Genomic DNA, 11,004 nt, shown 5'->3' with positions numbered 1-11,004 from the left:
ACTATTTTATTACAAACAACGTACCGTATTAATAAAGGCGACATACCGTTTTATGAAAAGCAACGTGCCGTTTTAAGAAAAGCAACATGCTGTTTATATCACAGCGGTAAAAAGATTTCCCTGAAAACAGCGACATTCTGTTTTTTTAATTGCAAGATAAAATAAAATGCGAAAAACAGCGTCTTACTGTTTTTAAACAGTATTGAACCTTTAAATATACAGTAATTACAGATACTTTGAATCTAAATTGCCGTTATTCCGAAAAACAGTATGCTCTTGTTTACATTACAGAAAAATGTGTTTTTTTTACCGGAAACTGCAGCTAACTGTCAAATAAACCGCAAAAACTACTGTATTTTTGACATTATGTTACGAGAGTGCATCCGAGTTATTGGACATATAATTGACGGCACTGGTGTTTCGCCTGACCCACACAACCTAGAGGCTGTAGCCAAGATTACGAAACTTACAACGCTATGCTAAGTTCAACAATTCCTGGACCTCGCCATGTTCTACCGTCTCTTCGTCAAGGGATTATCCCAGATTGTGAAACCACTCATTCAACTGACTAGAAAGGTGGAGCCCTTCATCTGGTCAGCGGAATCCGATGCGGCTTTTTTCACTTAACGAGACTGCCTAGTCTCGCAACCCATAATGCCACATCCGCAATGGGATCATGCTTCTAAAACAACTCATCAACCAGCGTGAGCACGTCATTGCATACGCCAGCCGCCTGTTGAACTCTGCGGACCAAAATTATAACCCGACTGAGCGGGAATGTTTAGCTATAGTCTTCGGCGCGCAGACGTTTCAACTGTGTAACTATAACCATCCTTACGGACCATCACGGGCTGAGCTGGTTAACGTTTGTAAAAAATCGAAACTGCTGCCTTCTACGCTGGTCTCTCACTGTACAGGAACTCGTCCCGATTAGAAAACCTAAAGAGGGACGAAAACTTCATGATGCCGACACTCAATCTCGCGTTTCCATACGAATCCACACCGACAATCACAGAATCAATTTTACTGGATGAGTCACTTCCAACCCCAGATTTACCCATAAAATGCCTTGTCAGGTTCGATTTCCACGCTATTCAGCGGCAAGACCAGTATTTGGAATCACTTTTACGCCACCAGGAAAATCCTAACCAACCAGTGCCAAAGAAACTACGGAAAGCAGCCGCCGGTTTTGAACTAAATCAGGGTACTCTAACCGCAGAATTTGATCTTCATCCGGTCGCCGCCTCTAAGGACATGCTCTCTTCTGGGCTCCATCACACCCGGGAAAGTATTTGAACTCTATGTGGATTTCAGCTTCCCCGTTCCAAAATCGAAGCCGTATTCTTTCTTATAAAACAGACTCCTTTTAAGGTGCCACAGTCCTAAATTCATCCTTGTTTCAGACCCAATTCATTCTTATTTAGAGTTAAAATCGAGATTTATTCAAGGTGGCTAAATCACTTGACGCCAGAAACATTTATTTAAAATATTGGATTTTTGAATGCCTTAATTTCATTGTTTGTGTCAACAGTTGTCATTTGGTTGAAGACCAAAATAAACTTCTTAAATTGTGCAGTAAATCATATTTTAATAAATTATAGTGAAATTGATCGCCTTCAAAATAACAATATTTATCTTTAACAATCCATAAACTGTCTGTTAGTCATAATTACTATAAGAAGACCGTAAATGACATGAAAATCGATCTTTTCGACGTTATGAGAAAGACATTCCAACAACACTTTTAACGCAAGTCCGTTTGAGTTAAAAGAGGCTCATAAGTGGTTTTGCTCCTTTAAAGTGAGGTTCCTTCATATAACTTTGCCGATCATCATAAACATTAATTATATTATTTTCAACCACGATTATAAAGCTCAAAATTCGATAAATTATTAACACAATATGCACATTTCTTTCTACTTTTATTCCATTTTGGTAAACTACATTGCTTTTGCCAAATCCAAGATTTTTTTACTGATTTTTGCTCTCAAATTCCTTTTGCATCTTCGCCGCATAGATAATTCCAAGATATGTGAGATCATCCCAAGAAATCATGGAGTTACTTTTCAAATTCTTACTTTCTGGCTCCTCTTTTAAAATAAACTTCTTGCCGATTTGACGAACACCTGGCGAGGCATTCCAGTAGGAGGCCCACTAAAGAGAACGCCAATCCGGCGATCCACACTTTGAATATGGGTGCCAGAAACCCCAGAGTAGTCTTAGGTGGTTTTGGGTTTCCATTCGGGGGGTCATATCGTTGTTTAAATTTAATAATCATCTCGCACGGTTGATATTGACAAGTTTCCACAAAACGCATAACTCTAAAATAAACAAAAATATTGGTAATATTAAACCTTCATTCATGGCCGAACTATAAATACTTTACACTACTTTTTGTCTTAAGGTTTAATTGGTTAACAACCTACTCACTACCAGGACAGTGAAGGTACAAAAATTTTGCTTCTAGTCTTAACAAATTACTCCCCGATATGAATTTTTCTCTTAAGAAGGCCACTTTGTGATTAGGGTATTTAGTAAGCTTGCTAACGGATCAGGTTTGCGATTTTCGAGGCGGTCGAGCTGGCCTTCTCCTAACCTTACCCGACAAACCGACAAGAATGTGATGTTGTTGAATAAATATTGTTATAGGAATTCGAATGTAATAAGTGTAATTTGTTCACAGTATTTCCTTCACGCCCTCGAGAACAAATTTAAATCCTTCAATGGAAATTTTTTCTTTCAAATAAATTTAAATTATATGAAATCGACTAATGTACACTCTGTTTAAAAAGTCTTCAACAGGTGAAATTTTTGCCCTCTTTTTAATTCTGCTAAAAACCTATAATAGATAGATCGATGAAACCAATTGCAACTATTATTTATTTTCCAATATCTTTCGTTATTTATCGGTTTCGTCCGCCAAAAATTAATAGTTTGGCGGGAACCGTCAAAACTCATTTTTGACAACTTTTCAAATATTGTTTCTACGGCACTGACTAGCACGTTTTTGAATTCACAATGGTCGATTCATATATAGAAAGTGGAAAAATTATCCCTCTACAACCAACGGTTGAGAAGTTATCGCGTTTACAAACGTTCGTCGAAACTAGGAAACACCTAAAATGCATCAAGCGATTATTAATAACGCAACTTCGATAGCGATCCAACAACATTGAAAATATATTAACTCTGGCCGATAGGCCAGTGTTATTTATGGACCGAACATGCTTTCCTATGGGAATCGATAGTACACTGGAAGGCAGGAAAAAATATAACTTTTTGTTATTTTCAAGGTTTTTCATGCCCAGGATTCAGCATTAGGGAGGCTAGCGGCATTATTTTTATTGTCAACAATAATTTATTAACACATTAAAATTGCAATACTTTACAAGGTTTACTCGGCAGTAATTAAGAGTATACCAATGGCTTTCCTTCATAGACTCATTTCTGACATAAGTCTGCTTTCATTGGCTGGAAAGTTCCTGAGCTAGCAACCCTGTTACAAAATTCCAAAATAAAATGGCGGACCGCGAAGTCGCCTTAAACTAGTGTTAAAACTTTTCAGTTTTTAAAATCGTATTATTTATTAATAAATTTGGTTGAGATTTATTTATTTATTTAATTGAAAATTATTATTACTAAACAATTGTATTAACGTTAGTTATTTAAAATTTTAACTAATATTTAGAACTTTAGGGAAAGTTTTAATAATAATTTGAAATTCGCGCAACAAAGATTGTAGAATTATACGCCATTAGATGGCCTCCTAGGATATAGTAGGATATACATTATTTCAGCTCAGGGGCCTTGTAATTTGTTGAAAAGTAGAAACTCTGACTAACTTGCTATTGAATTAAAAAGAGTTCCAAATTTAGAATATAAAACTGTGACTATAAGTGAAGATAAGTGTTAAGGTATTTTGAGAAAATAATTCTGTTAATTTGCAGTTGAAAAGCCATCCTTTTCTTCAGTTTTAATATATTTTATTAAAGCGGCGTTCAGACTATGTTAAAATGTTACGTTAGCGTCGGTTTTGTTGGTCGCGTCGGTTCGTTCATTTCACTGTTCAGAAAGCAACCAACCTTGCACGGAGATCAAAATAAAAGGTGATTACTCACATTGAGTTTGGAATATTAATCTAGAGATCCAATCAAATCTGCTCCCCGCGAAACAAGTTTTCGAAAATTACGAATGTGCCGTCTCCTATAAAATGACGAGAAAACGTTATTATATGACCCGTGGCGCCATCCATTATTTAAAAAAATATATATATTTTTGCCGGAAAACGCGTCTTATTTGAACGAACCACTGAGAGATAGACGGCGCCACGGGTAGAATGATAAAGTTCTCTCGTCATTTGTTAGCAGATGGCAGTATTCTTATTTTTTAAAAACTTGTTTCGCGAAATACTGAAATCCGACATTTTGATTGGACCTAAATTAATATTCCCAACTCAATGATTGTTCATCCAATCAGAGCTCAGTAATAAAGGTGGAAAATTTGAAATAGGCTACAATGGCGACAGATAATAGAAAGGCGCAAATTTTGAATAATAACAATTTACTTGCGGCCTACATGATCAATAGAATTAAAAACCGAAGAAATAGTGAAATTTGGATGAGTGATTTTTACAGATTTTTTTTTTCTTCTAAAAATAGAGCTAACACCCAAGGCACCACCTTCGACCACATAAGCAATGTTGCTTGTGCGTGATCAAGTAACAGGTGGCCGGGTTACAATGCGTAGGAGGGTGGTGGCAAGCCCTTCATGCCACCCGAGCCAACAGCTCCCTACACTTACTATTAACCTCAGCAAGTTTTTATGCGAAGGGGAAACCGAAGATCTCGGTGGAAAACCCCTTTAACCAGTGGGGAGAGAACTTACAAACTCTACGCAGAAGGAGTGGTTCCGGATTTTCATCCAGTGCCACTAGCTGGGATCGAACCCGGCTCCTCTCGCTGCGAGGCTAAAGTGCTAACCACTCAGCCACCCCACAAGAGCAAAATGGAGATTTCCACAATCTTATTCCGACGCGAATGGGTATTAGAGGTCTGTGCTCCTCCTAAGCCGATGTCTTCCCTGAGTTCCCGCGTTAAAATCGTGAATTGTCTGCTATGAACTTTTTGAGCTTTAAACCGAGACGCCATCTAGGCAATCCGCAACGAAATTAAAAAATGTAAACGACACGCGCGAAAATTTAAAGTCTCTGTTGAGAAGTCTGAACGGTGTAAGAAATCGAGAGAACCGACACGATCGACGCAAACGTTATATTTTCACATAGTCTGAACGCTGCTTCTAAGACTGGAAATGAAGGAGTGACAGCAATGGTTAAAATTATACTGGGCACTGATCAATTTGACCCCATTTTTGTTAACAGTGTCAGATCTCAGTAGTTTTTTTTTCTAATTTCAGGATTTCTGGTAAATTGACAGTAGAAAAATCAACGAGCCGAGTCCTATTCTTCAGTTAAAATTGATTTTATAGTAGAAATGAAGTTATTTAGTGAACGAGTGATACTAATGGATAGTACCATTGCTAAGGAAGCAGGTTTCAACGACGCTCTTTACAACTTTATCATTCAAGAAATTAGATCGGTTAACAAAGATACTTACAATTGTTTGTGTGAGACTAAAGCGGGTAAATCTTCCCGACTTTTACTTACACATGAAACCGCAAATAAAACCCAAGATAATAAACGTTTAGTCGTGACTATACCAAGTGACCTTCCGTTGAATGAAGCTGAACGGTCGGTCCTAGCTAAAGGACTGTCTTTCGTACCAGAAAAATCTTTGCCTGATCAATTTCAACTTCTTCATGATTTAGAGAACTTTTATAGACGTTTGCGTCTTCGACAGCCTTTCTACGAGAAACCATCGCTTCCTAAACCACCCGCTACGATATTCCAGACGATTAAACCAGTAAATTCCACGTTTAATCCAACTCTCACTAAGCACAAAACTTTAGACCTCTACATCGCTTCTTGCCGAATTGCAATCAAGAATCTTCAGTTCTCCAGCTCTTCTCACAAGAACATTTCGTACGACGAACATCAAGCTTTACGTTCGCTTAGAGAGCGACCTGATATTGTCATCAAACCTGCTGATAAAGGCGGTGCGATCGTGGTATGGCGCAAGGATTTATACGTCGCTGTAGCCATTCGCCAGCTTTCAGATGAAGATTTCTACCGAGAACTGCCTTCCGACCCGACTATAGATTATCAAACACAATTCACTGGCTATATTAACGAATGTATTGATAACGATGAGCTACCACCTGCTGCTAAGATTCTTATTGTGGAAAATTGCCGTAGCTCAAGATTTTATCTCTTACCGAAGATCCATAAAGTTGAAAACCCAGGGCGACCTATCATTTCCGCTTGTTCTTGTCCCACGGAGCTTATTTCAAGTTTCTTAGACGAAGTAATGCAGCCATTAGTCACTAAGTTACCCAGTTACATTAAAGACACCAATGACTCACTTGGAAAGTTCTCGTCTTTCTCATTCAAAGGACCTGATCGCTGGCTCGTGACTCTAGACATTAAATCTCTCTACACAGTTATCCCACACAATGATGGTTTAAAAGCACTTCAACATTATTTGAGCCGTCGCCATGATATTTATCCACCTACTGATACTCTGGTTCGGTTGGCCGAACTTGTTTTAACTCTCAATGCGTTTTCTTTCAACCGAAAATTTTATAAACAAGTGAACGGCGTGGCGATGGGTACGAAAATGGGCCCAAGTTACGCTAACCTTTTCGTTGGTTGGGCGGAAGAACGTTTCTACTTAAGTTACGCGGGTCCCATTCCCGATTTTCACGGACGATTTATTGATGATGTTGCGCAATTCTTCTCGTGCACTCGCCAGGATCTGGACTCGTTTCTCGACGCTTTTGGTGCAATGCATCCCGCGCTTGAATACACAGCGAGTGTTTCTGACGAATCCATTCATTTCTTGGATATGACGATTTCTGTGTCCGGTACTGGTGTTTCAACCAGTATGTACGTCAAGCCTACAGACAGCCGTTCACACCATCAAGGCTTTATCGGTCCGCGTCTTGAAGACTCATCCTCAAGTTCGGAACGGAATTTCCCTTCGGTCTAAACGATAAATTATCGTTTCGCTAGCTAGGATTTTTCCCATCGTCAGCCCCGCTCGTTATATATAAAAAAAATTCAATCCTTGTTAAATTTAAAATTTTAAAATTTACTGTTCTCAACAATATATATTTTTGTACGTTTTTTAGTTTCCGTTTATAATCCCCCCCCCCCTTTTGTCCATTTCATTAGCACGCTGTTTCCAATTTGTCAAACCTTTAATTGTTTGTTTTCTTTTCGCCTCGAAGGCATATGTGCCGAAGTACCGCGTTAATTCCCATTAAATAACGGTCTTTCATACCTTTGTCGTGGTTTATTTGCAAAGTACATGTACACTGTGGCCCACAAAATGCTTTATTTTTTCAAATGAAAATTCCACTCGTTCTTTAATTAACTAATTTAGAGACTGAAAAAATTACTTGATTAAATTGTGTTTTTTCCAACTGGAAATGCAACTGAATTCTTTAAATTGTTTTTTAAAGACAAAACCGAATCTGGAAAATTTTAGTTGGAAAATGCACGAATCAAGTATTGAAGTTAATGATTTGGTTGCGCAAAGTGAAATGTACTAAATATAAAGAATTTTGATAACTACACATTTGGAAAGGCAAGAATCAAGAATTATTATTGTGAAATTTATGATATCTCTGTAGCTCGTACCTTTAATTGATAAAATTTTAAGAATTCTTATGAAATTGAAACTCTAGTCTTCAACATTTTTAATATTGCTTCTTTACATTTTGGCTTGAATCAAAGTGTAGGATCTGTCATTAACAAAACTAACATTTTTTACTATAAAGTGAAAAGTGATAAAACTTCTAAAAAAAAACTGGTATGACCTCCGAGTGACCGGAAATGACAATTACATAAATTTTTTATTCAAATGACCTACAATTAACGATATTAAGTTATTGATTATTGGATCTTGTAACTAACTGAATGATTACTTATGGCTTATATTTACAATAATAATTTATACGATAAATATGTCCTGTAGGGCAGAGAAAAGAGCCAGATATTAATTAAAAATGCTTTTATCAAAGCAGTTTAAGGGTAATTTATGGGGGGGGGGGGGGGGAGTTGGTACATAGAAAGGTACAGATATTTCTTTAGATTTTAAGAGATTTTTTTTGCAATTACTTTCAAAAGCCAAATATATTTTATTACATTTCATCAATTTTCCTCTCCTTTTCACAAATTGATATTCATATTTATTTGATATTCTTAAATTTGAGCCTTGAAACTGTAACAGGAAACTGATAAAATATTAAATTACAAACAATTACGTGTAAGTTGACCATTTAATTTGTGGAAACTCACCAAAGAAAATCAGTAGCGGCGCCAGGATTTTTGGGGAGGTAGACCAACCATATAATAATAATAATCAGCTAGGCTAATACCCAAGGCACCACCTTAGGCCTAAGTCATCATGCGACTTTTGAAGCCCTTAATTCAGGTGGCCGGGTTACAATGCGTAGGAGGGTGGTGGCAAGCCCTGCATGCCACGAGATCGAGCCAACAGCTCCCTACACTAACTATTACCGTTAACCTAGACAAGTTTTTATGGAAGGGGAAACCGAAGAACTCGGGGGAAAACCCCTTAAACCAGTGGGGAGAGAACTTGCAAACTCAACGCAGAAGGAGTTGTTCCGAGTTTTCACCCAGTGCCACAATCTGGGATCGAACCCGGCTCCTCTTGCTGCGAGGCGAAAGTGCTAACCACTCCGCCCCACCAAAATTATGGAGGCCCCCCCAGCACAATGTTTTCAAATCCGTCCACGTGAATTATTTAATATTTTTGCAGCAAGTGGTGAAATATTTGGGTAAAATGGGTACGCGACGAAAACAGTAGAGTTAATTATGAATTTAAACATTACTAAAACTGAGTGTGTGTTGATCCTTTTTTGTGTACCGATAACACTTAACAAATGAGTAGATATTTACTTATTTCTACCACTGAATTCCAGTCTATCAATTTACATTCATTCCTTCGGTACTTCGCATGTACATCCCTTACATCAGAACTTACAACTTTACGAAAATGAATGTACGTAGGTACACTAACAATTGTAAGTAAAGTAAGTTTAAGAACCATTAACTTGTAAAGATAAAATTAAAGATACAATTTCGATACTAAAACTAAAAAATAAACTACTGTCCAAGAAAAGTTACTCTTGAAATGAATAAAAACAGCAGTGTCGTTAAGCCAATCACTTGCATTGAATATTGAAAAATTAATAAATAAATACATTATTTCGCAAACAAATTACAGAATTTATTTATATTAAATAATTTGGAGGCCCATATATTAAATTTTGGAGGCCCTTATGCCTATCAAAATTTCAAGTAGGCCCAGGCCTACCCCGGCCTATTGCTGGCGCCGCTACTGAAGAAAATACACTATTAAATCAGTATAAATGTTTTGTAATCTACCTAATCAAGAATATTATCAACTACATAGCCCCTAATTTGATGATTAATTTAGTATTGATCTCCACCCATTGAAATGTGAGAGAGACTGCAACTATATAAGGAGAGTGTTATGTTTTCCAGTAATATCCAGAAAAAGATAAGAACTGATCAGGATTTGTATTCTAATAATAGTAATAAAAAATAATCAGCTAAGCTAATACCCAAGTCACAAACCACAGGCTAGCATCTTGTTAGTCATGATTCGAACTCTAATTTAATGTGAAAATATTATAAATTTAATATATATATATTTTTCAGTTTAATAGTAAACTGGAGTTAATTTATTGGGTAGCATAGTACAACAAGTTTTAAGCAATATCAAGCCCTAAAAATAACAATAAAAACCAAGTGACACTTCATTTTAAAATATTATAAAATGCAAACAAACAGACAGAATTTATAAATTAAATGGAAGTAAAACTCGCTTACATATTAATTAAATACAAATAAAAAAGCATGATAATTACTTTACAATAACTATGTACTTATTTATTTATTTCAAACTAGTGACGACACCGTAGCAGACGACTGTTTTAAAACAAAGGGCCACATATAAGGTTATTAAAGTAAAAATCTGCTTCCTATGAGTATGAAGGTTTCGTTATTTGGAATACGTGTATTTTGCTGTGTCTCTTTTCGCTATTTTCATATGGAAAAAGCTCAAACTTTTTAAAAGTGAGTGATTTCCAATATAGTCCCCCCCCCCCCCCGAATAGAAAACCCTGGACGTACACGCGTACTCCTTTGCATTTTAATATTTTATCAGTTTCCTGTTACCGTTTCAAGGCTCAAATTTAAGGAAAGGGTTTTTAAAATAGATACATTTAAATCAGATAAATATGAATATCAATTTGTGAAAAGGAGAGGAAAATTGATGAAATGTAATAAGATATATTTGGCTTTTGAAAGTAATTGCAAAAAAATATCTTTTAATCTAAAGAAATATCTGTACCTTTCTAGGTACCAACGCGATAACTTCTCAACCGTTGGTTGTAGAGGGATAATTTTTCCACTTTCTAAATATGAATCGACCATTGTGAATTCAAAAACGCGCGAGTCAGTGCCGTAGAAACAATATTTGAAAAGTTGTCAAAAATGAGTTTTGACGGTTCCCGCCAAACTATTAATTTTTGGCGGACGAAACCCATAAATAACGAAAGATATTGGAAAATAAATGATAGTTGCAATTGGTTTCATCGATATATCCATTATAGTTTTCTAGCAGAATTAAAAAGAGGGCAAAAATTTCACCTGTCGAAGACTTTTTAAACAGAGTGCACCCGATTTTTGCTAGAGCTCGGCGTTTGGATAATTAATAATCACTTTATTTAATTTTATCCACAAACGAAAATTATCCGGGTAAAAACGATTATTTTACATGTTAAATTGCTATATAGCCGTGGATAATATCCATGGTTAAACAGTTAATCGTAATT

The 11,004-nt window shown here is 36.5% G+C and overlaps 1 protein-coding gene across 1 annotated transcript; it reads left to right on the top strand.

The window, feature by feature from the left end:
* The first annotated feature begins 5,489 nt into the window (after window positions 1-5,489).
* LOC149943807 (uncharacterized) lies at window positions 5,490-7,103 on the top strand. The gene has a single exon (XM_090176205.1). The coding sequence runs from the start codon at window positions 5,490-5,492 to the stop codon at window positions 7,101-7,103; it is 1,614 nt and encodes a 537-aa protein (XP_090032331.1).
* The last annotated feature ends 3,901 nt before the right edge of the window (window positions 7,104-11,004 follow it).

The sequence above is a fragment of the Leiobunum rupestre genome, chromosome 5 (assembly GCF_980474605.1).
Source record: "Leiobunum rupestre chromosome 5, qqLeiRupe1.1.hap1, whole genome shotgun sequence".
NCBI classification, from domain to species: domain Eukaryota; kingdom Metazoa; phylum Arthropoda; class Arachnida; order Opiliones; family Sclerosomatidae; genus Leiobunum; species Leiobunum rupestre.
Note: the sequence above shows the minus strand (reverse complement) of the source record. Positions and strands in the feature narration are given on the sequence as shown.

Excerpts from the sequence above, each read along its gene's own strand:
- LOC149943807 (XM_090176205.1), top strand. The coding sequence starts at position 5,490 with ATGAAGTTATTTAGTGAACGAGTGATACTAATGGATAGTACCATTGCT.